This window comes from Chaetodon auriga, chromosome 7, assembly GCF_051107435.1.
Source record: "Chaetodon auriga isolate fChaAug3 chromosome 7, fChaAug3.hap1, whole genome shotgun sequence".
NCBI classification, from domain to species: domain Eukaryota; kingdom Metazoa; phylum Chordata; class Actinopteri; order Chaetodontiformes; family Chaetodontidae; genus Chaetodon; species Chaetodon auriga.
Genome location: NC_135080.1, coordinates 11564416 through 11592107, shown reverse-complemented (window position 1 = coordinate 11592107; position 27692 = coordinate 11564416). Strand labels below are relative to the sequence as shown.

The window sequence follows — 27692 nt, the reverse complement described above, 5'->3', positions numbered from 1 at the left end:
TGCTAATCTACTAATTACATTGACCACCAGATAAGATGTATCAGATGTGGATGGCCCATCGCCTCGGCCAGTCTGTTTCTTGGAGGATTCCCTGATGTTGAATGTAAACCCCTCTGTGACATGTACTGCATCCAATTTATATTTCATATGACTGATAAATTATGGAATAAACTCACAATAAGTTAAAGAATCAAAAACATTACCGCTTTGCCTCCAGGTTAAAGATAAAATAATGCCTGCTTTCAATTACACTCTTATTTATTGATTTCTTACCTTTTAAAGCTGTCGGGCTCTATGTGATCTAATGCTGCCTGATTGTCTCTTATAATAAAGCCAGTTATTCAAATCTCGCAGATGTAACTGTCACAAGAACCGAGCTGTATGTGTGTGTATCTGCATTTACTGAACTGTTGGAGAAAGTAGAAATGTCGTGTCGAAAAGAGTTCAGCAGTGCTTTGGAGCGTAGGTTCGATGGATGGACAGGAGAGAAGGTGAGGCTGGTTGTTGTTCGGAGTGGGTGGGTGAAGTTCAAGAGGGAGGTGAGCTGAAGGAGAATGAATGGAAATTTTTAACAAAGCCTCCCCCCTTCCCGGCATTTGTTTCTCACCAACTTCCCCTCTGCCATATTCTCCACCTCATCTCCCATCTCCTGGTCCCTCCCCCAACATCCCTCCTGCCTCGGGACTTTAGTTCTCAGTTAAAGACATTTTAATAGCTTCCTTTTCCAAACAAACCAGCTGCCAGAAGACCAGATAGCATCTCTGGCACAGAGCGCCTCCTGGAGGTCATTCATTAAAGACGTGGCAGTGAGCGCAGCTGCTTCACAGAGGTGTGGAGACTGGCACAGCGGCACACTCGTCGCCCACACAGCCTGCTGTGTCCAGTTGTCAACACTAGATGGCATTGGCAGCGTGCTGTGGCTCTGCACTCAGTTCTTCCTGTTGCCTCCTCGAGGGAAGAGCCGGACTCAGAGCCAAATACGACTGAGTCAGACATTCCACACACTCCGTCTTCAGGCTCCCAACATGTATTGCATATTAAATATAAGTAATTTTGATTCATATTTGCAATTGCTTTCTCACATATTCCAGCAGTGTTTGCATTAGGAGGGCGATCTGTTGCATCAAACCCAGTGCTTCTAATTTCCCCCTTCTACAAATAACAAGACGACTCATGACAGGCAGGCATCAGGAGAGCGGGGCAGACACAAAAACAAATCTAACCTGTGAGGGAGAGAGAGAGAGAGAGGAAACGAAAGAGAAAGCTGTGGAGGAGCAACAATATCAAGACAAAAATGAGTCAGAATCAAGAAAACCCCGCCAGCTGAAAGTGAAATCCTGTGCTTCAACAGTTGTGTTAAACTGTTTCGGATTTAAAATGACAGTCAAAAGCACATATTTTCTTCATTTTGCCACAGCTGCAGCACAGCAGGGTAATGCCATAAATGTGTGCAACCACCTGAAACACCATCATAAAATATGATGAACCAGTTGAAACATTGAACCATTGAAATCGTTTCTCTAATCAATTCTTAGCAAGACTTTTTGCTTTGAATCATGCAGAAATAGGTTCCTGGAGAACCTCAGTGCATCAGGTGAAAAACGCACTCTCTTTAGACCTTGTCTATCTTCCTGTTTGTGCAAGAGATGGTGTGCTGTGGTGTTGCATCTGCAGGCTGAGGTTTTACTGAGAACAGCACATCAGGATGACATTGAGACAATATTAACATCACTGTAAACAACACAGCAATCATTGTATGAGCTACCCTCTACTGTAACCACCTGTCTGCTGAACGACAGTTGCAGACACACACCGGTCATGTGATGAAGTCCATCTACATTGACCAAATCAGATCAAACAGTGAAAAAATATTACCAGATCTGAAAGCTTGTAGTCTTCAAAGTCCTGTTTTCCTTCAGCCGCTCACTTCTTTGAATCCTTACTTTACGGTACAGTCGGTGAACTTTCTGCATCTCTGCAGCTCATCAGAGAGAAACACCATGTGTGCCTGCTGTGTGAAAATGGGGGGGGGGGGCAGAAGGAGGCTGACCCTGTGTCCCTCTCGATGCTCTGTGAGTGCAAGGGGCCAAGCCGTAGTTTGCTGAGAGCCCAGCACCCTTGAGTGAGTGACAGCATCCTTCCTGTTGTGGTCACCATGGGAACAGGAGAGTGTTTTCCCAAGTAAACTGAGTGGAGCTCTGCACCACATCAAACGCCGCTGCCATGAGTCAGCCTGCAGCTCTGCAGGGAACCTAACTATAGCAGAGCTAACTGCTTACAAGGCAGTGTGCGGGAGTTTTTAATGGACTGTGGTTTCCTACTTGGCCTAGTTGGCCGAGTATTTGGAGTCAGTAAAATGGCTTATGTTTGTTTTTTGTCTAAAAAGTTAATCTACGTGTGTATGCAGCGTCCGCGCACACACACACAGATCAAACTCGTCCAAATCCATTGTACATAACCGCTGCTTTGTCACCTTCAGTATCGCTCAGCAGAGGAACTGCTCTGCCGGGAACAGGAGGATTGTAGAGACTGAGGCTGTACAGCTGGAAAACATTAACTCCACAAATGATGGCGGCACACTGCCCTGTACACCCCGATGATGTCATCCTTCACAGAGGTTCAGATTTACACACCGCTTAACCCCGGTCACACAGGGAAGCACAGGCAAGCACAAGGAGGACACCTAGGCATGGATACTGTAGGTCCAAACAATAACAAAGGTGCACACACACACACACACACACACACGCACACGCACACGCACACTAACTGAATGCTAACTCTTTATTTTTCTGGGAAGTTCCCTATTATATCATTTGGGAAAACTGAGAAAATATTTCACTAGTAACAGACAAAATAAACGATTAGCTCATAAACTATTTGGAACTGCAATGAATTAGCAACAATAAGAAAGTAGATCCGCCTTGACCAGCTGACATTATAACACTTCTGACAAGTACTGAAGTAAAGCTCAAAGGTCTAATATGTAACATATTCATTAAAAAGTCAAATAAACGACCAGACCTACAGGCCAACATGTTGTTATTTCCAACAATGTTCAAACCCAGAGAATCTGTGTAAGTAATGCATTGAAATGCTTATGTCCTCCTTGGTGGTAGAAACTACAGCAAAGCATACAATTACACATATATGGACAATAGAATACTTCATTATCATTAACCTTTAGCCTGTTTATTATTGTTACCAAATGGCTCTTCATACTTTTTCAAACTGTTTAAAAGCCTGAGCTCTTTCTCTACCACCTCTGTGTTCCTCTATTGTTCATGTAATTATAATATCATTATTCTTTCTCCTGAAGTTCCAGTCAAGAATAGCAGGGACTTACCAAATGTACCAATTTAACACTTCTCTCCGTTTCCTCAAACAAACAGCGTCATTTATAGTTTCCAAAGAACATGTAAGAAACAACGGTTACAGTGCATATCAGCTGCTGTCTGCTGCTGGAAATTGGAAAGTGAATGACATAAAATAAAACATTACAGATAATAACAGATAGACTGAAGAACCAAAGAGTCGATCATTCCGTCTCATCGTGTTCACAGTGTTTGTGGTTGTGTCCGGGGATGTGACACAATCCTTGTAGAGTTTTGTTCTCCCATTTCATTGTGTGATTTATTTATTCTCCTAACCGACTCTAACTCCAGGACAAGTGTCCTGGGAGCTGAGCCGCTTTACTCAGCTTCATCTCCACGCCTGTGTCTGCAGCCACAGAGGGTGTGTCAGTTTCCTCATTCCCTCCCGTGGAAGTGCGAGGTCCTCATCACTTATTCAACGCTCTCATTCACCGAGAGTTGCCTCGGGTGCTTTGCTTAAAATTCACCTCTCCCTCTCCTTTTTTATTTTAAAAGGAGGTGAAGTGAAACCATTACAAAAAAAGGGCTCCAGCAAAACAGCGAAAATGCAAAGAAGACTGTAGCTATTGTAGCTTTCCCTCAAGTTACCTCCCGCGCTGGCTCTGCATTAACACTGCAGTGTTTTCTTCTGGGAAACGTGCCAAGAATTGTAATTTAATTGATGACTACAGTACTTAATATATATCATCGTCTGCGAAAGACATGAGTGTGGTGTGATCTGGCCGCAGACTCTCCTAATATCAAATGCAAGTATGCTTCCAGCTACTCTTTTTATGCATATTTTGCATTTGTGCATAAAAATCCTGTGAAAAAAAGAACATTAGAGAGCCCGCGAATATAAACCTAGTGTGTGTGGACGGAGAAATTCCTAAAAAAAAAACATAAATAGCAACTTAGCATTAATTAAATTCCACAGAATTGAGAATGAAAAGATCTTGTCATCCACGCATGGGTTGCATTAGTTGCATTAGTCTAAACCTTGACGAACATTTGGATGGGAGCGTACTTACAGCAGCCAGCACCATGATATCATCTGTGTTTGAAAACAGTGTGAAGGCAGGCGGAGTGAATGAGAGCGTAACACCAAGCTAGCTGTGTAACACGCGGGCTTTGCTGGCATCTACAGGGCATGAGTGTGTGGGCATATTAGCATGACAGGACCATTGTGGAGGCCTGGCGTACAAACAAAGCCCATCTCTGTGACTTCGGTGTGTTTTAGCTGCTGCCATCAGGCATGTTGCACTGAAGAGCCTTCAGTCAGAGCTGGTGGTTTAGGAGGCAGTGGGGAGGGGTGGCGGTGGGTGCGGTTAATGTTTCTCCCCACTTTGTACATTGCAGTGGACATATGTACTGTCATCTCCTACTGAGTGGGGCACACTGATATTTGTACAGTGTGGGAGAGGAATAGTGATTCCATATGTGTGCACGCTCATGGGCGTCCTCCGCGTGTTTGTGTGTGCTGTTGTATATTTAGCTACGTAAAGCATTATAATAATGAGCATTTATGTGGGTGGTGGGCAGGATTTGCTGTCACATTGGCATGGACACTAATGGCCTTAATCATGACCCAACAGCATCACCATGGCTACCTCCCACTCTCTGCAGGCATCTGAGAGCGTGCAAATGTCTCTACCTATACATTATGTGTCACTTGATTACAGATCCGCTGACAGCCTTTGAAAACAAGGCATACACACGGCTAAATTATAATGCATCGCAGGTCAAATGTGAAGTTGACTCAAATTTACTTGTGTGACTCGTTCCTTCTTTCATTGTTTAAGTCACCTCTTATCATGTATACACAGTGTCGCCTCTGTCGTGTAAAAACAACGTATCTGCAAACCATAAGTTAAGAGAAAAGTCATATTCTACCAATGGTCAGGGCATTATTAAATTATTTTCAATAGCACAGTAGCGTCTGAAGATCTTTTTCACCTGTGTGTCATAGCCGTGATTTTATTCCACTGAGGAAGCATTGAGGCTTAAAAGAAGTACGCTTTGGGCACTGTTTGACTGACAGATGTCTCAGCCTGTCACATTCAGTTTGTTGTTCTAGTTAAGCTCAATCTTGTTCCACCTCCTCCCCCCTTAATCAAATTAAAAGGTTTCTGGCTGATTGACAAAGATGGCAAAGAACAGCAAACCCAAACCCAGGCTTCAAAGCAACCCTTTGGAAACCTTTGGGTGGTGTAACTGGTGCTACGTCCATATCTTTTATGAAATCTATGTTTGGACAACCTCTGGTTCAGCAAGTACGACTGGCAAGGAAGAGCAAGGGGAATTTTATAATGAGAAGAAGTTCAAATTGCTGCAAACATACGAAAACCATTTTGTTCTCAGAATGCACATTTCTGTCTTTTCGTTTAGCCACACGCACTGAAAATGGAAGAGGAAAAGCAAGACCAGATGTTACGGTGACATGAGAACACAAGTGATAGTCGCTGGCACTCAGGGACATCAGAGCTGATCTAATGCAATTTTATACTTAGAGCACTTGTTTTAGACATACTGAAAGCCCAGTTAGTGTCCTATTGCCTGCCTCTGTGCTGAACCAAAGTCAACAGAATTTCACATTAACTCTCCTGCCCTAAAACTCCAAATGCACGCTTCATCTGTAAAGCCGCCCACTCCCCACTTTCCATCCACTTTCTGTTCAATAGCCTCTCTCACCGCTCCCCAACAGTCTTCCTGGAGCCTCACACACACTCTGCCAACCTCCATGCTGAATTCACTGTAGCAAACACATGCATATGCAAAGACACACACATTTCCGTACTCTTTCTTTAACAAAAGCAACAGTTTATTCGACCAAATCAGAGTGTGGGCTTTTTATCCTGCGCCAACCGCAAAAGCACAAACACAGGCAGCAGAACTCCCAGTTGAAAGGTCTGGTGTGATTGGGAGGGAAATAGTGAAGGAGAGTGCTGCAGAATGAAAATCAGAAAAATTATGTTGGTTTGTGTGTGTGTGTGTGTGTGTGTGTGTGTGTGTGTGTGTGTGTGTGTGTGCGCGTGTGGCAGCTGGTTCTGGTCAGCTGACAGCCATTGCAGATTGTGATTTGTTGGGTGAGCTGGGCTGGGCTGAACCGTGCACAGCTGCAGTCAGTGTGTGTGTGTGTGTGTGTGTGTATTAGAGGAAGAGAGAGAGGGAGAGAGAGAGGGAAAGAGAGAGAGAGCCATGTAAGACTGCCAGTGTGTAAGCTCAGCAACAGCAACATTAGGAGCTGGAGGCTGGAGTAGAGCAGTGCAGGGAAGACACGGAAAGCTTGCAAAGCAGGACTGGTTGAGTCAAGCAAAGCAGGGGAGGGAAGAGTAGGATGGAGTCTCAGTTATCCTACTGGGCTTGAAAAGAGCACAGCACCACTGGCTGGACCAGGGGCTGACTGTGTCATCAGGGCAGACAGTTGAGTTCAGGTAGATAAACAAAGAACCTCAGTTCAGGTGACGCCTACACTGCAGGACGGGATCAGGCTGGACTAGGAGTCGGCAGCAGTGGATTATGGGTTGTTCGGCCAGTGTGGTCCTGCTCCTGCGCTCAGTGGGCGGGGCTGACTGTGGTCACATGTGTTCACGACAGGACCAGATGTCGTTGGATGCTGCCACTCCCACCCTAGAGGGTTACACCGCCACCACCTCACCTCTGACCGTCATTGTAATGGTAACCAGCACCCCCAGCTCCCCATTGACTTCCTACCTAATGCATGTGTGGGCAGGTAGAGGAGAGGACAGTATGTGGGTGTGGAGTAATTGTGTGCACAATGGCATCATATTTGGATGTGCACAAATGTATTTTTTGGGTTTTCTTTTAAATTGTAATGATGGATGGATGGATGGATGTCCTCAGCCAGAGGGAATTTTTACCATGTCTGTAATCTTTATTTAGGCTAGAAACTTGTGGAAAATTGTCTTTGGCTTCACCACAGTCAACATGTGTTACAATTAAGACAATAGTAGAAAACAGTAAATTAGGAGAACTTCAATCACAGGCAATCAGTTCTGCTTTGTTTTCTCTGCCGTCTCTTGTCCAACTCTCTCTTTTTCATTGCCTCTTTCTTCTTCTCTGCTGCAGAGGTTCATGTATGATCAATGATGGGGCCTTGGTTGTTTCGCCTCACAGCTGAGAGGCAGAAAAACGGAAACGGAGGGGGGAGAGTAGAGGGGGATGGTGGGGTCAGACATGAGGAATCTAGTTTCTGTGGGAAAAAACTGCTTTCTCTGCATATGGCCCCACAGAGAAGATGATAAATATAGCTGTTCAAACAGAACCATGAATAAGATGGTGGATGAAAGTTGTTCGGCTGAGTGAATGAATCAATGAAAGCATGAGAGAATGAATGGCTGGATGAGGGAGCCGATGAATGAATTACATGAAAGTACATGTGTGCTTCTCTTTACTGACTCCTCTGTACAGTGCTGCACGTCAGACATCTGTTTGGTATCTGTGTCCGTTAGTGTTGGCCAGATTTTTTTATTCCCAGAAAGACCCTGGTTTCTGTGAGCCTAGTGGAAAAAATGTCAGAGTTTTGGCAGGGTGGGATCTTTAGAGTCACCCTTTCTGTTTCTCTTTTCTTTCCCTCTATAAACCATCTCTTCTGGTGCCCGCTTTTCTGGTCTGTGTGGCAAGCTAGAGTTATGTTAGTTTACACTGCAGTGTGTTTTCCTGCTGAGTCTTGTACTGAAAGTATAAGATGTACTGATATAGTCAAGCCAGGCGACACCAGGAACTAGTGCACTGACTCTTCCTTTTGCTCTCTGGTTTCCATGTCAGAGAAAGAGAGTCATCATTGTTACAGGGTGTCACACTGTTCCAGGCTTAAATGGCTCAAAGATTTTATTCCAAAATGCAATTGTTGGGAATAGTTTTCTTCTGTAAAGTAGTAAAAATACAGGTGGCACTGTTGTCAATAACACAATTGACAATTTCTGCAACACAGTTTTATGCAGAAAGACAGTGATCTAATGTTTGATCCATTAGTGGTGATTTACACGGGTGTCCAGGCCAGTTTTGTCAGTGTTAAGATACACAGAGTTGTATTAGACACTCACGTAGAGAGTCAGGTTGTTAGATATTAGGAGGATGAAACTAAAAAGTAGAGCTGTATGTCATCTGCGTAAAAATGAAACTCATGTAAGAATGAAACCCATGTATATTAGCGGCAGCATGCAGATGGAGAATTGTAGTGGCCCAAGTATGGAGCCATGGAGAACTCCAAAAGACAAATCCAACTCAATTTTTTAAAACTTGTTTAATGGCATGAGAGCCTTCTCCTATTTCTGGTCAGGATTTGTGTTCATAAAACTGATGACAAGTATGTATTTCAGTAGATATGTTTGGAAAACGGTCTTAAGCTAAGCTTAAGCTTAAGTCGTTCCTAGCTGTCAGACACCCCATGTACCTCCCTCCGTCTCTCCCTCCAAGCTTGACACTAACCACTGGCTAACCCTCTGTCACTGACACTGTGGTTGGGGAAAGAATGCACATCTTCCAGCCTCTCTTTGGCCGCTGTCAGTCCTCTTTTGGCATAGACCCCTTTAGACCTCTTGTGTGGCGTTCGATCATGTGCCATCGGTTGGTTGATTGGCCGTTGACGAACTGTGTGATTTTTGGGAATTATTTGTCACAGTCATGTCAATTATTCACAGTCATGCATGCACAGACGTTCACACAGCTCAATGGACAGCCTGAAATAGACGTGTTAAGTAAACACCCACCACAAAAACTGTAGTATTTGTGTTTGGTGGAAAGGAAGGAAGTTCGAGAAAAAAAAAAAAAAAAAAACTCAACACGTCAAACTGCCACCACAAAGAGGAGCAACTTCTCTTAGAAGTATGAGCCTCCATTAGTCCCACTGTGTCTCTCCCAAACTCTGTATTGCTCTAATGATGTAAAGCAGATGGCTTCTGTCTTGTTTCTTCTCCTCTCTGCTGTCTCAGCTGTCTCTGTCCCCTGCTCACCCCCTTTCTCTCTCTTACTCCCTATCAATCTTTCACACTCTCTCTCTTCTTCCACACTCCCCCTGTCTCTGTATTGGTCACACTTTGCTCACAAATTTCCCTCAACAAAATGAAAAGCCCTTAAATCTGTGCTTGAGAATGACACAGACCAGCTTGCACGCATAATGTGCAAAGAGGTGAACCCTCGCTCCATCTTTTATCTTAATCACTTCCCAGCTTAGATTCATTCTGCTTCTCTTTTTTTTCTTCCGACTAATTCAGACCCCTCCTTCCTCTTCCTCCGTCTCACTCCCTTCTTCAAAGTTATGCTGGAGGAAAGCCATGCTGTGAGCCACCAGTCTAGTGCTCTATTTGTGCCCTCCACACAGCTGTAGTTTACCAACACCAAGACCCACTCTATCTCACCCCTGCTAAGAGGGAGGGAGAGAGCGAAAACAGAGGAGTGGGGTACTGAGGGAGAGGTGTTAAAAGGGATGTTTAATAGGGTGAGAACAAGGGAGCAGGGGAGAGACAGGAGAGAATCAAAGGATGAAGAAATAAAGGAGTACGCTGCTCAGGATGTTTGATGAAATGAGGAAGCGATAGGAGGGGATGGGAGGGAGGACTGGAGGGATGGAGCCAGCTGAGGCAGCTGGTGCAGAACAGAGGATGGATGGAGGGAGTGAAAGGGTGAAAGAAGAGGAGGTTGCTGCTGACGTTAAATAGGTTTGAAGGAGTGCAGTGCTGAGAGCGTAATTATGATTCACTGTTTCACATGCAAAACATCAAAGACTTATTAACGGTTATTAAATTAGGAAAACATACGGTAGATTAAGATTAATGGTTTACTTTGAAACGTCTTGTCCTGGTAGTCCTGCAGGGCCACGTTTTTGTTTCACTCTCTCGTCAACATGAGCGTTGCAGTCATGAGACAGACTTTATCGTCGCCTCTGCTGAATCATAAAATGTCTTGCTCAAAGCGACACAGATGACAAACCTTTGCATTTCACTCATTTGTGTTTGATATTATGACTTTACCCTTAAAATTGGCCTCTACTTACCAGCCAAAAGACTCCACACACTGTAGGTTACAGCACGTACCACCACCTCAGATTTGAATAAAAGACAGCCAGATGTTAAAAAGTATGACTTCTCTGTATCAAAGTAATCACAGAAGCGTTAAGGGCTCAGTTCCCGTGATTTATAGGAACAAAATCATATTTTCTCACACAGCTGTGGTGGTATCTAGCCATGCAGATGCATATTTGTTTGCTCAGATTTTGAGATATGTACCTGAGATTATAATGGACGTCTACCATTCACTGTGTCCCATATACTAATCCAAATGTTGCTGTAAGACAAATGTGGCCTAAAATTCAGTCAAAATGTGCCAAAAATAATGAGGGAATTGATACAACATGTCCTGAATGTTTTCCTTAGCAACAAGCAAATCGACCCTTTAAAGTGGGAATAGCCTAATAATAAGCCTGATGGCGGCACCATATGCAATGTGTTGACAGCAGGTATAGTTTGGGAGTGTTCCTCTTGTACAGATCTCTGTTCTGCATTAAGGTTTAAACTGGGGGAAGTGAATGTGTGTGTGCAGGCGAACATAGACATAGCTGTTATCGTGTATTAATGTTGTTGCGTATTCTGAAGGGGAACATGCATCAGTGAATACCTGGGTGTGCTTTCATTTTGCATATGTTTTTTTTTTATATACGTGTGCTGCAGAGTGTGTCATGCAGGAGGGGCAGGAGGACAGTCCACTTTGGAACAGGAAGCTGATGGTTTGCGTGCTAGTTCATGCTATGTTTGAGTGAATGTGTGGGGTGACGGTGTGCTGTTGATAACTCTGGACAGAGGAAGATAAGATGCTGAGAGGTTGAGTTAGAGTGTGTGTGTGAGTGCATGATAGTGCTTGACTGTAGAGAGTGGTCTCATATTATGTGTGTGTGTGTGCATACTTTTAATAATGTAGATTGTAAAAATTGACTGTCTGTACCCTTCATTTGTCCAGTACAGATAGCAGCATCTGCTGAATTCACAGACTGTCAAAGACCTTGAGAGAATGATGTGTCGGCCTGGTTGTTTGGTTTCACTTTTGCTGGAGCTGTCTGTGCGTTCGGTTGTATGCGTGTGTGTTGGAAACCAAAATCAACTTCCTCTACATCCACGTGCGCGGACACACACTCATAAACCCACCCTCAGTGTCAGTTCTGCTTCTGATAGAGCACATGCCTGCCGACGTGCGCTTTGTTTAGTTCACTTTTAATTTAACTTTAACCCCTTTTTCTAAGTAGTGGGAGTTCTGCTGCTTTTTTTTTTTCTGTAACACCTTACACGCTCTGCTCACAATGAGCTTCAGGAGCAAAATCACCTTCAGGAAGAGAATAAAAAGCAAACGAGTGCGGTCGGATTTCAACCACCTGAGAATTGTATGTATTTACTTTATATCTCTGCCTGTTGTTACAATGTCAAGGCGTTACGCTCTCAAATAGTATTTATTGACTAACACACTGGGTTTAGTGCTTCTACGCTTTCAGCCGTAGTCATAATTGTGATTTCTACAGCTTTAATGATTATAGCCCGCAGCCTGTGGCCATTATACTGTATCTGTGCTTTATGATATCTGTGTGCTTCATTTCCTCCTCTTTTGAAGATTTGCTTGTTACACTACATTGAGTCAGGCTCTGTGACAGGAAGAGAGAGGAGAGCGCTTTGAAGTCGGCTTATTAAATGATGTGTGTAGCAATGATGCACACCTAGCACAGCTAATGATGTCGGCTGGTGAGGGGGAAAGTCTGGCTTTCCCCCTCAAACATTCACTCTGACGTCACGTGGGTCAGGGCAGAGTCACTATGCTCAAGCTTAAACATACCTGCCTGCCCACTGCGTCTCTCATGTCATTAATCAGCTCATTACTGTTTGCCACAAAACTACAACCAATGATTACTTCCATCATCGATTCAATCGATATCGATCTGATGAGCATTTTATTTGATTTAGTGATTAAATGCTTAAAATAAGAAAAATGCCGATCATGATTTCTCAGAACCCAAGCAGACACCTTCAGACTGCTTGTTTTTTATCGATCAGCAGCCCAAAACTCAAAGATTTGAAGTGATATAAAACAGGGCAAAGCAGCAAATTCTCATGTTTGAGAAAATGCTGCACATTTTTAGCTTTTTTTTTTATACAATTGATTCAAAATTTCAATCCATTATTATGGCGTTTGACAATTTATTTGGCTTATCAGTTACAGAATGGAACAAAGAGCTAGAAAATAACACTCCTGATGAACTGCAGGCCTGGACGGAGCATAAATCATGCTGACAGTGTAAATCCGTGTACTCTCCTGTAGACGTTAACAGTATGCAGCATGGGTGGTAAGAGCTGCCCTAAAACATAGATCACCTTCAGCTGAGTTACGTTCCTGCTCTTCCCCTCTGTGCCTTCTCTTGGTGGTGCGCCAGGAGGCCTGTTCTGACTGTTAAGCTAGCTGTGGTGGGCAAAAGCCCCGGTCTGCACTGTATGCGTGTGAACCAAACCAGAGATCATTACTTCCTCCACATGCCTCACCACAGCCTGCTCCAGCTCTCGCCTCGCTGCTGTTGCTGTTCTCTGAATGACAGATGTAATTTAGCGCTGCGCTCTATCTGTAAAACACATGCTGAAAATGACTCGTTGACCCGTTACATAATCCCTCAGCACAGTTTTAAACCTCTTTGAGGAAAGAGAGAGTTAGTGTGTAATGGATTGTTCTGTCTGAAGAGCGGCGTCGCTTTACAGGTTTCAGTTTGGTGGTTTGGAAAATCCACCTGTGTAATGTTTATTGAAATGAAGCTGTCTCACACTCATATTTCTCTTTTTAGTCTCAGCTAATTTTAATGGTACTGTTCTGTGTGTCGTGTCTGAGGCTCATTTCAGCTTCAGCTTCGGTGGTGGTGCTACTTCCTCTTCGATACTTTTAGGTCCTAATGATGTCATGGCATAACACAGGAAATGATTATGACTGTCTGCATTGGATACTGCTTTTGATAAAATCTTTGTGCTGCAAGAAAAATGTGTCTCAAGTTCATTACACTGAGGCTTTTTTTCTGCTTTCGCATTATCGGCTAATTGATATGAGATATGAAATGAAAACACAGAAGGCTTTTATATCATTTGAAAATCTTCAATGTGCCAAATTACAGTGTAGATGCCAAAGCATCACTTTTTGACACTAAATATCCTTTACTTAAGGTTTCGGTTAACAAATTAAACAAAAATTCACTATATAAGTGTTAAATAAAGACATCATCACAGCAGAGAGTTAGAAAATGTTGCTAATCAGGAAGTATTCGATCCCCTCAATGGCAGCTTTCAACACTTGACACTTTTCACTGCTTATCTTACTGCATCTTATTGTGTTGTATCAAGCGAGCGAATGCTGATCAAACGTCTCGGTGTTTCCATTTGCAGCAGGAGAAGCCGAAGCTGATCGATCCTCTTGACTATGAGACTGTCATCTCTGAACTGGGAGACGAGTTGAAGGAAGACCCTCTCAGAGACCTGCTCCTATTCCCTGACAATGATTTCTCGGTAAGCGTGCTTGTGTGTTTGTGTGCTTGTGGTTCAGTCCTGCTTCAGTTCATTATTGAGTTGTTCATCGGTTTGTTTTGACTCATTTCAAGTTACCAGAAGCTGCCATGACACATTTTTGAAAGTATTTTTCTGGGCCTTTGTTAACTTTATTAGACAGGTGTACAGCAGAGAGCTAAAGGACAAAGAGAGATGGAGGCGACATGCAACAACACCAGGCTCAAAATGAGGATTTTGAGATGCCATTTTCAGTGGGTTAAAGCCCAAGGCAACTAAAACATCTGAAACCCATGAAAAATACAGATTTCCAGTTCACAATGAGGTGAAATAAGAAAAAGCAGTAATTTGTCACATTTATGAGACTGTTACCATTGACAGCTACAGCAAAACTTATGTTGCTTTGCTGCATCATGTTATGATATGGACAGCACCTTAAAAAGCATTCATTTGAACACAGGTCTACACAAATCCTTCCACACTGTCATAACATTAGGTCAAGGTAAAGCGCATTGCAGAGGATCAGCTGGCTTCCACTGGACCGGAGCTCTGACAAGAAGAATTCAACATCAGTCAAGCCCTCGTATCAATCTCACCAGTTTACTAAACAACTGAAAACACACAGATCCGTATCATTGTACCAAAATCCTTCCTTCGTTCCATCATTCAGTATTTAATAGACAACTCTACAGGGGAAGCAACCAATAACAAAGGATCCAATTTGAATTTTAGTAAAATAAAGGTCAGCACGATAACATCAGCAAACTCTTTTGTTTATTTTCTCACATAAATCATATTTATTCAACTTTGTTTCCCTCTGTACTTTTCCCTTAGTCATCCACCCCGCAGTGGCTCTATGTCCCCTCAGTTTGAGAACCACTGCTCCACAGTGGGAAGTAAATTCAGATTTTGGGCGCCTATGGATAATCATCACTTTGCATCATTGCTGACCTGTGTAATTTTCACATCTATAAAATGCAACACATTGCGCTGTGGGGCTGTTTGCAGAAAGTACTTTACACGCCATGGACTTTATTTCCGTTGTGAGAATTGCTCAATTGTGCGTATATTTCACACTCAGAATTCAGACACTAATTGCAGACAGTAAATGTTGCGCTGCACTGCCCAGTAAATATTGAGTGATTTCGGACAAGGGCCAAGATGTCAGTTCCTAATTTGACAACGATGCGTTGTTTAAAATGCAACACGTGACATCTTTTCTCCTCTCAAGCATAACAGACTTACTCACACTAATCACGCATGTTAAGCATTGCAGTCTTTTCATTACAGTCAACACTTTCTTCTCTCTGGCTCCCTTTAGCTCTTTGTTCATTAGTGCTTTCATTACTCTGCTAATGCGTTTCTGCAGACGCAGATCCACTGCACATTATGATGACCTAATTGGCTCATTGTGGTAAAGGGGAACGTTTGCTCGTGGACCCCTGGAGTTGTGGCTTTAATGCATGACTCCGCTGGTTCCCAGCTTTGTCTGGCTACAACACAAGCTCCTCTGATTTTCTTTGTCTCCGCGGCCTACAGTCAATTTCCATAATTGTAAGTGAAAGTGGCTTGGCAGTGTATTGCTAATGCACAAAAGGCATTTACTAGATCTGCTTCATTGCCAGTTGGTTAGTGAGCTCAGCGCTCTAGCCAGCTGATTGGGTTCTATAAATCAAAGTCTGTCTCTGTTCAGGCACCAAGATCTTTAATGCTGACTTGTTTTCATTCCCATTGTGCACACTTTGAAGAATATTTCTTTTTGAATATGACCATGTACCATAAAGACTGAACGTTGATTTTCTGTCTCAGGCATCATAAAATATACTCTATATAATTAAAACTGCGTGATTGATAGGCTAGGTTATTAGTTGCGTGTCTAACCGCTTCTGAGAGAGGGAATACTTATTAAGAGATTCGACTTGAATTGTTCATCTTCACTGCAATAAAGCCGGCCGGAAAGAATTTCAAGAAGAAGGACTGAATGAATATTACATCAATATAAGGGCTAACTTTTTGCATGTCCTCTCCAATCATCATGAAGAGCAATAAAGCTTGACAAGGAGACCTGATAAGGAAAAGCAACAGCTCAAAGTGTATCAGTAACATGTTGGGCCTCCAGAGCAGCTTGAACGCTCCGTGGCACACAGTAGATTGTAGGGCTGAACGCCATTCATCCAAAAGAGGATTTGGTGTTTTTGATAGTGGAGAGAGCTGTCTAACACATCAGCCTAAACCCCATCTTGTCCTTTATAATATTGAGCTGTAACTATGAAAATGACTTGACAGTTTGGTTGACGTCTTGCACCTCTGAAGGTCATAGCGTATGATTCACATTTTAGTTACTCACCAAGCCGTTAACAGGTTACGTTTCTCCACGATGGTTTCACTAGGTGGATACGCATAGAACGAAATAGTCTCAGCGGCCATGATTTTGTGTTGTTGAGTGATTGGCTTGACTAGATGGATCAGTGAATGAATTCCTATGAACAATAATCAGTTTCCCCCCGAGGGGATTTTTTTAGCAGAGGAGTGACTCCTCTCCTCACACATCTTGACTTGTGATCAGTTTAGTTAATATACAAAAGCACAAACAACACCCACACTTCTTAAATGTGACATTTGCTTTGTGAAATAGCACCTCTGCTCATTTTTACCCTCATGGTTCTTGTTTAATGTCATTTAAGTATATTATTTCCATGATAACGGAGGTGTTTTTTTTTTTTAATTTCCTGTCATATTAACAGTCCCTCTGGATGCTTTTGTCTCTTCAGGTATCCACTGTGCCTCAGGAGAGTCGGACTCTCAAGTCAACTGTTCCAGAGGGGGCAGAGCTACAGGCCGAATGTCTGCTGGTCAGACAGGTGAGGGAGTTAGTGTGTGTGTGTGTGTGTGTGTGTGTGTGTGTGTGTGTGTGTGTGTATGTGGTGGTGTGCAGGACTTAACTGAAGCCACTGAGGTTTGGAATAAAAGGGGTTTCAGTTGGTGGTGGTTTGTCAGTTCAGGCTGTCTTAAATGTCGGACATCCTGATACCAGTGGAGCAGTTTCACCACATCTCTGAAATGAACCAGATGTGTGTGTGTGTGTATATATATCTTGATGTGTATTTGCCAGTGTGTGCGCATTTGCATGTGTGCATCAGGCCGACCAGCCATAATCTCAAAGGCTAAGTGTAGAAATAATGTCTGAGTAGAAGGAAAGTCCCCAGACAGTGCTGTCACAGCTCACTGGAGTCTGTGTCAGACACTTTTGTGTGTGTGTGTGTGTGTGTGTGTGTGTGTGTGTGTGTGTGTCTGCTGTCCTGTCTGAGGCTGATATTGTAGCTGATAATATGTTTGGTCTGTTTATAATTTGGGACATTGTTAACCAAAGATCACAATCTTTCCAAACAAATGGATGAAAGAGAACAGCGGCAGAGCATTCAGCAGGCAGACAGAGGAAGGGAAGCTGCCTCCCAGTCTCTGCGGCTTGTGTATGTGGACAATACGTAGTAATAGTACACACCCAGTGAGAGCACTATTTCAACCCCTGAGACAGACAAGTAATCTATTCAGATGTTAAGATATCTTTATTTGCAGATTCCTCGGGGACAGAGTCTTAATTCAGTTCCTTTTATAATTTAAATAATCTAATGATGAATCCCAGCCTGCACATCAGTAACGAGGCCTCGGGAGAGAGCGCTGAGGTCTGATTGTACTTTCACTCTGCTGAAGTTGTCTTCATTGTCTGCGGACTTTCCAGCTGCCCCAGGTCCGTCATTTTGGACAGTTAATAATTTATCATATTGAACTTAATCTCCATCCTCCCCTGCAGGCCTGTAAGTATTACAACTCTGAGCTAAATGTGGTCCAGTTCAAGTATGACGACTACGCTGGAGACTACCGCCTGCTGCCCAGGTAATCCATTTTACTGTGTCACCCTATCTGCTGTGTCTGCTGTATGGGATTTAAAGCAACAATTCATCATTCTGGGAAATGCGCTTTCGTGGGGAGGGATCTGTACAATCTATATGCAGCTACAACCAGAAGATGGTTCGGTTAGCTTAGCATAAAGGCTGGAAGCAAGGGGAAACAGTTAGCGTGGGTTATGTGTGCCAGGCACATTGACTCTCTGGGTTCTCGTCATCCCCATGAGGATGGCATGCAACCAGTGGAGACACCAGGGGAGTCATGACACCAGATCAAGCCCCTCCACCAGCACTTAAACCCCCAAGAACTGCTGCTTGTCATTTACACTCATTGTACTAATTAAACAAACAAGATATTGCATGAGCTTTCCAGTCTTTGAACCAAGTTAAGCTAACTGTATCCTGGTTGTAGTTTCATCTTTAGCCTACAGGCATCAGAAATCTTGAAGATTACATGGACTACTTTATGATCGTATTCTAGTTGCCTTGCTTTTAGTCTTAAGCTTTAATGATCATTACCATCGTTTTGTTTCAAAAGCTCCATGAAGCTGCCGCACAAAAATTCAGAAACTCCCAGCTTTCCTTCAGTGATGTATATTAGTTTTTCCATACTCACTTCCATTCTTGCTTTGTCCATATTTTTCCACCCTGTAGGATAACCACAGTTTGTTACACTGAGGTGAAAGATCATGAGCAATAACAAAATGGTGGCGAGTGAGAAAGACTGAGAACGTCTCTAGCAAATGTTGATTTTCGTTGCCCTTTTTTAGACGCTGACACCCATTCAGCCGCTCGTTTATTTAAATCAGGCTGTCAGTCAGTCAACTGGAGTTGTGTCAGCCCCAGTGAGATTGACCCTGAGCAGCCCTGCAGTTACTGCTCTCAGCCACAGGAATGTCCCTCTTCTGTCCCCTGGGCTGCCACTGTATTCTTTCAGTCAGTTCTCATAACCTCTGAACTGTCAACCAGGATGAACTATACAGTAAGATGCAGTAAACACTAGTTAGAGCACAATCATACCGACTTATGTTGTCTCTTTGTAGCTGTAAAAGCAACCGCTATAGTGTTTGTTTATATGGCTGACAAGCTAACCAGCCATAAACTGGAGGCTTACGGGTTTGTCGGGAAATACACCAGGGAAACATAGTACAATGGGAATCTGCAGCTATTGTATATGTGTGTTTGTCACTGCTGTGATCGAGAGGACGCGCATGCCAATATTAGCATTCCTCTGTCAGCGGCCAGCCCGCAATCACCAAAAATCTTCTAAACATAGTCCCTTTAAGAGGTTTGTTTTTTTCAGACAGCTTTTTTACGACTTAGTGACTTTTAGCAGAGGGTGTTTCCAGCGTCGTCCTCCACAGACTGCAGCCGAGCTGTCTGCAGCTCACATCACACACACAAAGGCATTTTATCCCGTGGCTCTCACACAAAGACGGGCCAGCGTGTGAAATCAGCGGAGCGGGATCGAGCGAGGGCTACCTATTGTTGACTCCTGACAGAACGGTGGAGCGGAGTCAGCCACCCGCCGTCATGAGAGTGGATTAATTACATTCCTGAAATCATTTTCTCTCTCCATCACTATATTTCATTATCAGTCCCACATGTGTCTTCTCTTCTTTCCTTTATAGGAAACTGTACAAGGCAGAGAAGCTGCCATCCCACTCTTTTGAGATTGACTATGAGGACATGGACAAGGATGAGGTCAGTAAAGACCATCCTCTTGACAAATGCTCTCAGAATGAGTGCATTACATTCTGGATACATCCTGAGCCTCATGTTTAAATTAGTTTATTGCACCGTTTAAGGCTGTTAAAAGATACTTTGTGAGAGCAGTTAGCTCATTACAGGTCAGTCAGGGACATTGTTTATGAACATAATTTGACTGACAAATGGCCGTCCTGTGGTAGAATATGTCTCGGAAAGTCTCATTTTCTCTATTGATCATCTGCTCCTCTGTGTCAGAGCTGACTGCGTTTGTGTTTTACAGGATACCACCTCTCTGTCCTCGTCCAAAGGAGGAGGGGGAGGTGGTGGTGGAGGAGGAGGCGGAGGGATCGGTGTGTTTCGGTCAGGCTGGCTCTACAAAGGGAACTTTAACAGCACCGTCAACAATAGCATCACTGTTCGGGTGAGGAAATGTCTGACGCTGTTCCTTTTTATACACACACACTTTTTCTGTTTTACCTTTTCACCCCGATCCTCAGATTCCCCCTGTTTTAGTTTGAGGCCCAAGTAATTAGCTGCCTCTGACTTGGTCCTTAAACCATTTTAATGCATTTGAAACTCTCTCTATCTGTGCAGTCATTCAAGAGGAGATATTTTCAGCTCACCCAGCTGACAGATAACTCCTACATCATGAACTTCTACAAAGACGAAAAGATCTCCAAGGAACCCAAAGGGTGCATCTTCCTTGACTCGTGCACTGGTGTGGTACAGGTGGGTTTGAAAGCATTCAAGTGAGAGCGCAACACAGTCTACACTATACACTGCAAAAAAAACAAAACAAATCAGTGTTACTGACAAGCAGCGACAGAACAAAAAAGGCTTGAAACAAATAAAATGTTCTAACATAAAAACTGCCTGGTAAGATGATATATCTGATCTGAACACAAGCAGATTTGGCCTTGATTCTTGATTTAAGATATTTTATCATACTTAGAATTCACTTCTTGCAGTGTATGGACATTTGAGTGATACAAGGGGACTTTTCAGGCTCCCTTCCCTCCAAAAGTTCTGCACACTGCCACAAAACAAAAGTGCTGAATGCAAGAAGCAGCAAAGAAAAACACCTAAAAGCTTGTTTCCATTGCATGAAATTTTTTTCGTTCCCTCATCAGGGCACTCCCCTATAAACAAAGCTGAGGAGCAAGTGACATTTAACTTTCACTGAACTGGTATTATGTTTTATGAGGAGACGTGTTTTATAGTTGTACTGATGTTAAATGTGGCTTGTGGCATGACAATGCAGGGCACAATGACACTGCATGTCCAGGTCAAGACGTTATTGTGTTGTTGGGAGAATTTAACCTTTTGTGTTTTCTAACTTATCCAGTGAATGACAAACCTCACGGGTGTCTGCATACAGTTTGCAGTTGTCTAGCTTAACTTATAATTGCAGCGATTGTAATTGTAGTAATTGCTGGATGTACTGTATGTGGGTTCGGGACTGAGAGCTTCCTCTTCCTTCCAAAGACCACAGTGGAAATGAGCTTTTAGCTTTATTGTCTTTATATAATGTATGCGTGTGCTCTCTTGTGTTTAGCTTCGTCACTGTCAAATAAATCAGTCTATCTGAAGGTACAGTAGAGTTAATGGTAAGAAAACTAAAAAGTTAAATTAAAAAGGAGTGATGCTATATCAAACGTGCGTACAACTACACAGGCACGGCAGAGGAAAGCAGCCGTGCACTCTGTGCTTTATAATAAGAAAGCCTCATTTTATTGTTATGAGTGAATATGTCTTTGTTAGAAAACTGTGAGGCTTTATGATATTTTAAATATTTTTAGAGGCAGGCTTTGTTTCCTTTTGACATCCAGGAACTAAGCTACGCTACGCTAAGGTTATGATTCAGTATACACTACGTCTGTGTGTAAGAGGGAATCAACTTTTCCAAAAACCGAACCAAGCTCTGATTTTGTTGTGTAACCACATTATCCTATCCGTCCTTCCATTCATCCCCCTGAAGAATAACCGTCTGAGGAAACATGCCTTTGAGCTGAAGATGAACGAGGTTACGTACTTCGTGCTGGCCGCGGAGAGCGAGCAGGACATGGAGGAGTGGATTAGCACGTTGACCCGCATCTTACAGATCAGCCCCCACGACGGGCCGGCTCCTGACCGCAAGAGTCTGGACCTCACCGACCATCGGCAGGGTGAGATTGGATCTGTTTTCGTATTTAGGAATACACAATGTATACCTACGATGGGTGCAGACAGAGGGAACTGAAAAACAGTTGGACAGAGCAAAGGGAATGGAAGCACAAATGGTAATTTAGAGGAGAAAGGGGTATTTAAAGAGAGCATATTTCCAACACATGTATAAATCATGGTGCCCTTAGGAGACGAATGATTTTATACTCAGTGTCAGCGAAAATTTAACCTTTCCTCTCTGTCAGACTTGCTCTAGCTAAATAATATCTGCCATCTTGCCACAAACGTAATGGGGAATTTCTGCCGGGTTGGTGCTCAATCCCAAACGTCACTATCAGGAAATGAAGCCTGACACCAACCTTGACTCCACCTTTGTTTAATACATCATACCTTGTTGTTAATAGAGAAAAAAAAAAAAAATTAACATGGAAGCAGAAGTCATTAAACTCCACTTTAAGTGCCAGCGCTGTGAGAGCTTGGGCATGGCACCACAGCCTGTAACATAACGCACACTGACACTGAGACTTGGCCCAGTGAAAAGTGGTGGGATGATGTAATAGCCTCAGCCGTCATGGCTCTGTGGTCTGTTAGCATGCCTCTAAATCAGGCTGCGAGCATGTGGTGACCTACCATTAATGAGCCATTTTGTTCAGCGTGGCCTTTGGGAAGAAGTGCTCCAGGCGCATGAAGGTTATATTTCTGCAGAAGCCTGCCCGCCTTCTTTATTATCCATAAATACCACAAATGGAGTCATATTTTCTTCTGAGATGGATATGTGTCCACTGACTCTGGTTAGTGTGTATTTAGCGTACAGCTGAACCTATTTTAGAAAAAGCCACATAACCTTTAACCCACGCGGGGAAATGGACTGCTTAGATCAACATTCCCATCCACTCAGTGTCGGCAGTCAATCACTCATAAGCAGAAGTTACTCTCAGGAGTCCTGATTGTGTTTGTTCTCTCTCCAGATGTGTTTGACCTGTCGTTGAGTGACAGCTGTTTGCAGGAGAACGAAGATACTACGACAGAGAACGGCATCAATCCAGAGCTGGCAAAGGTTGGCTAAGATGAAACTGCAAAAGATGACATAATATAATCCTCTGCGACTCAATTATAGTTATCATAATTCATGCTTCATTCATGTATAGCACACCTGTCAGTGTCTACTTAAAGGTACACTTTGGAGCTATTGACCATTAGTGGCGCTTTGGAACACGGACCTGCATACAGACACACACAACATGACGTGACACACAGTCCTGCTGATGGTTTTCACGATTCCACTGAGTAGAATAGGAAAGAAAACGACTACAACTACGTTTTGATTGGCCTCAAAGATGCGTTTTGATGGGAATAACTGCTTGTGTACAAGAAAACTCCACAGGCTGCCTTCAAGTCCAAACCATTAAAACTGACTGAAAAAGCAAAAACTAGAAAGCCTTGCTGTTTTAGGGTTATCATATTTCATATTCATTTCATATTCATATTAAGTGATTTATTATTTGCATCTCTTTCTGTCTTTCTTACCGTCTCTTCCACAACAGTATATCTCTGAGACAGATGAAGGAATTCGCTCTGCCAGGAGGGAAGAGAGGTTGAATCTGTTCTCGCTGGACCCTGATACTCCTGTAAGTAGACTCTTCAAGTGTTCATTGTTTTGTATTTTCTCCATTTCGATGTGACTTACATCATGTTTTCACCTCATGCATCGTTGTACTTAAGGGCATTAAGCTAATGTTTGTCATGATGCTGCAGTTTTTAATCAGATCTTATTAGTAAAATTCTCTCAATCCCTCTCAATGATTTCACCTTGATAAAATAAAGTAGAATAACAGGCTGTGTTTCACCCACTGCAGGTTCTGAGGAGCCCACGGGCCGAGCATTCCTCAGCTGAGAGCGCAGCAGTGCGTCCGTTTGAGGAGAAACTGGGCAGAAGATTTATGATAACCTGCCGGTCACTCAACCTCATGCTGCAGGGCTGCATCAACGAGAGTGAAACTGGACCAGTCACTAATGTGAGGATGGGAGACATATTTCAGACAGTTAATAAAGCATGCTTCAAAGTTAACTTTTAATACGTCTCTGTGAAACAAATGGTCATGGCACTCATCTCCGTAGAGTTATGGTCATTTTATATATAGAGGAACTGCTTCTTGAGTGACTGTAAATGTGCAGAGAATGACTGAGTTGATTGTGCTCCACTAGATTGAACCCTTCTTCGTGTCGCTGGCTCTGCTGGATGTACGAGAGGGGAGAAAGGTGTCCGCCGACTTCCACGTGGACCTCAACCACGAGGCAGTGCGTCAGATGCTTGGAGGCTGCAGTAACGGGACGGGTGGTTCAGGGACGGGGGTTGGAGGTCAGGAGAATGGCCTGTGCTCTCCTGCTGAGAAGAAGCCAGGGGACTGTTACCTCAGCCTGGACATGGATCACTGGCTGTGTTTTCCCAAACAGGTGCAAGGATGTTACTCCTACAGTATGATGGATATCAGCCAAGGGAAAAATACTTTTCTTCCATCCTTTACTCTGCATTTTACATTCAGATTGACTCTAACATTCATTTCCTATGCTCTCCATGCAGGCCATCTTCTCTGTGACCAACCCCCACACAGACATAGTGATGGTGGCAAGAGTGGAAAAGGTGCTGATGGGAAACATTGCTTGTGGGACAGAACCTTATATCAAGAATACAGACTCCAGCAAGGTCAGAAACTCATTTCTTCATTGCTTTGGTCGTTGGCACTGATAGTTTTGCATCGCTATTTACTTGGCTTGATTTATTTCCTGTCCCTGACCCACAACATAGAGCTAATAGTAACAGTAACAATAAAAACTTTATATTTATGGCATCTTTCATGCCAGAATTGCAACTCAAAGTGCTTCACAACAAAGAAATTGCAGGCATGAAGTGCTCCACATAAAAAAGACAAAGAACGAACTGAAAAACAGGCATAGAAAATGAATGGAAAATAAGATGATAAAATAAGTTAAAATTGAGCACATAAAACTAATTAAGTAAAGCAGTGCCGCTTTTACGTTGTCTTATCTCTTGATGCAAGATGGAAAAATGGCTCATGAAACATGCTGTTAGGGCCTTTACTGCAGGGTAAATGCCTTAATCTCCTCAAACAGTTTAATGCATCACATTTACAGAATGGTTTTCCTGTAAGGCTGGAGTTTATCTTCATCACCGAATGTCCGTCCGGCCGGATTGTTTATAAATTAAGTTTTTCCGAAATCCTATCCACCACATTTCCTGGCTGCCCCGCTGGCAGAGCTCCATGTGGTCCTTCTTTAAAGTCTGTCACCAGACATTCAACCTGCTGCCAGTTACTGTATTAAACAACCTCTGATTTAGTCTGTCACTCTGTCCAAGTCAAGTAGAATTTAGGGCTGATCACATCCCTTTGTATTTAAAATCTCAGCTGAGGCGTCCGGCTAACCTTCTCTCCATCTGCTTGTGTCTTGCACAGACTGTTCAGAAGATTTTGAAATCCAACAAACAGTTCTGTAGTAAACTGGGGAAGTACCGAATGCCGTTTGCCTGGTCCGTCAGGTCAGTGCCCCCGGTTGGAGGCTCAGTTGTCTAAATATTTAACAATGTATCTACAATGTCCTCTTCACAGAATTTAATCTCTTCCTTTCTCTTAAAGGTCAGTGTTTAAGGACAACCATGGGGCGCTGGACAGAGAGTCTCGTTTCTCACCGCTCTTCAAACAGGAGAGCAACAAGATTTCCACTGATGACCTGATTAAGTTGGTGTCTGAGTACAGGAGGTGAGGCAGAATGTAGACTTTACCTGTAAACTACAGGTCACTTCTTCTGCGAGTCAAGATAAACACTTGTTTACAAGTTTTATGTGAATTTTTGTGTCCGCAGGGCTGAGAAGACCAGCAAACTGCAGACTGTTCCTGGGGCGCTGGACATTGCAGTCGACTACATTCCAATGGAGCATCCTAGTATGTCCGCTTTTTAGGCAGCACTTCCCCTCTGTGTTGATTCACATCCCATTCTGCTGTCTCTCTGCTCACACTCTCATCTGTGCTTTTAGACTGTGTGACATCCTCCTATGTACCGGTGAAGCCCTTTGAAGAGCTGAGCAAACACCAGCCTACTGTGGAGGTGGAGGAGTTCGTCCAGGACTCCACCAAGTTCACTCAGCCGCACCGCGTCTACAAAAACCACATCTACGTCTACCCGAAACACCTCAAATATGACAGCCAGAAGAGCTTCGCCAAGGTATAATGTTTTAGCACAGTTTAAGAGGGGCCTGAGTTAAGGTTGTAGAAATGATCCAAAAGCGTGCCTCTCGTTTTCCTCCATACTTCATATACTTTTATTATTAACTGTTTTTGGTATGTGGACAATTATTAATGTTACAATGGTCTTCTTGTCTGCAGGCTCGTAACCTGGCAGTCTATGTGGAGTTCCGCAGCTCGGACGAAGAAGTTGCCAAACCTTTAAAGGTAGAGCGCCATCCAAAAACATGCTGATGGGAGATTTATTGGATTTTATGTGACTGTTTTCTCCAGTTAAACTCAGTCTATCGTGAGAAACTGGCTGAGCATGACTCGACTTTGCCTTTGTTCTGTTACTGTTTTTGTAGTGCATCTATGGCAAGCCAGGAGGTCCAGTCTTCACCACAGCAGCCTGTTCCACTGTTCTGCACCACTCCCAGAACCCTGACTTCTACGATGAGGTAAAAGATATGAGGAATAATCACATACTGTAGACATCATGAGAACCTGGGATAGGATTGCTAGCCAGTCTGCAGCATCCCTTGCCTGTAATGTAATTGCTGTAACCCACTACATGCATCCATTGTGTCCCCAGGCGAAGATTGAGCTTCCTACTCAACTTCATGAAAAGCACCACCTTCTTTTCTCCTTTTACCACGTCACCTGTGACATCAACGCCAAGACGAACGCCAAGAGGAAAGAATCCCTGGAGACCCCAGGTGAGCTTGTGAAACATTCATCATGCAGCTGCTTATTTTGTCGTTGGCCTCTTCCACCATCCTGTACTCTTGTGTTTTACATCTTTCAGTGGGGTATTCTTGGCTGCCTCTCCTCAAAGAAGGTCGTCTGTCATCTCAAGAGTTCAGCATCCCCGTCTCCTGTAACCTGCCGCCTGGATACCTGGCCATCAAGGAGGCGAGCAACACCAAGGTGAGAGGGAGGGGAGGAGAAAGAGGACGAGGCTACAGGGTGGATGAATATGAAACGAAGTCATGAATGACAAAAAAGCAGCCCTTTTCTATGAAAAGAAGGGTATTAATCATGTGATAAATGGAGCGTTTGAAGAGAATGAACATCCTTCCTTTCTGCGTTTTACAGAACGGAGCAGATGTGAAATGGGTCGATGGAGGAAAAGCTATCTTCAAAGTGTCCACCAATGTCGTCTCCACAGTATACACTCAGGTAAGACCACACAGTCTGCCCTCGCTTTCTTTGTTTTCACTGCCTCACTGATACTGTGATGGACTGGTTATGTGTTCAAGGTGTGCTCTGCAGCTTGACCACTGAATGCTAGGTTAGGTTTACAGCCCCACATGAACCTGAACGGGACACGTATATGGTATAGAAAATGAATGGATGGATGGATTTGGACATATTGTGTCAGCCACTACATCCTTGTAAAAATGAGCCAGAATGTGAGCATGCACTGTAAAGGTCTTCAAAGGAACACTTTACTTTGAAATGAGGTAATTGGCCATTTCCGTTCTCTGAGCAAACCATTAGATGTTCCTAAACAAATTATACAACATGCAAAAGTATTTAAACAAATGTAATGTGAGGCCAAGATGCACAATCAGCATTAGTGGATGGTAAACATGATATCTTCCTTTTATGTGCTATGGACATGTAACAAGGAAATGGATTGTTTCAGTAGTTTTAGTTTCAGTACAGGATGTCTTGATTGGCTGTTGAGTTGTCTTAGTTTCACTTGCAGCACTTTATAAAAGATAAATATACTCAATTGAAAACATTACAAAGACAATATATTTAATGTTTTACCTCATCGGC

The 27692-nt window shown here is 43.3% G+C and overlaps 1 protein-coding gene across 6 annotated transcripts in view; it reads left to right on the top strand.

The window, feature by feature from the left end:
* dock10 (dedicator of cytokinesis 10) overlaps nt 1-27692 on the top strand; it is a 57776-nt gene that overhangs the window by 12000 nt on the left and 18084 nt on the right. For 4 of the 6 annotated variants that reach the window (XM_076734306.1, XM_076734309.1, XM_076734308.1 and 1 more), the window contains exons 1-22: nt 6741-7031; nt 13772-13891; nt 16660-16749; nt 17700-17782; nt 19425-19497; nt 19784-19924; nt 20098-20232; nt 21482-21668; nt 22635-22723; nt 23211-23294; nt 23523-23681; nt 23872-24120; nt 24248-24370; nt 25140-25222; nt 25320-25442; nt 25546-25625; nt 25718-25905; nt 26067-26132; nt 26273-26365; nt 26500-26623; nt 26713-26834; nt 27003-27086. In XM_076734306.1, the coding sequence (XP_076590421.1) occupies nt 6873-7031; nt 13772-13891; nt 16660-16749; nt 17700-17782; nt 19425-19497; nt 19784-19924; nt 20098-20232; nt 21482-21668; nt 22635-22723; nt 23211-23294; nt 23523-23681; nt 23872-24120; nt 24248-24370; nt 25140-25222; nt 25320-25442; nt 25546-25625; nt 25718-25905; nt 26067-26132; nt 26273-26365; nt 26500-26623; nt 26713-26834; nt 27003-27086 (2655 nt within the window). In that variant the 5' untranslated portion in view covers nt 6741-6872. Of the gene's footprint in view, nt 1-6738; nt 7032-13771; nt 13892-16659; nt 16750-17699; nt 17783-19424; nt 19498-19783; nt 19925-20097; nt 20233-21481; nt 21669-22634; nt 22724-23210; nt 23295-23522; nt 23682-23871; nt 24121-24247; nt 24371-25139; nt 25223-25319; nt 25443-25545; nt 25626-25717; nt 25906-26066; nt 26133-26272; nt 26366-26499; nt 26624-26712; nt 26835-27002; nt 27087-27692 lie in introns of those variants that run through there. The other 2 variants (XM_076734310.1, XM_076734307.1) reach the window with 2 other exon arrangements.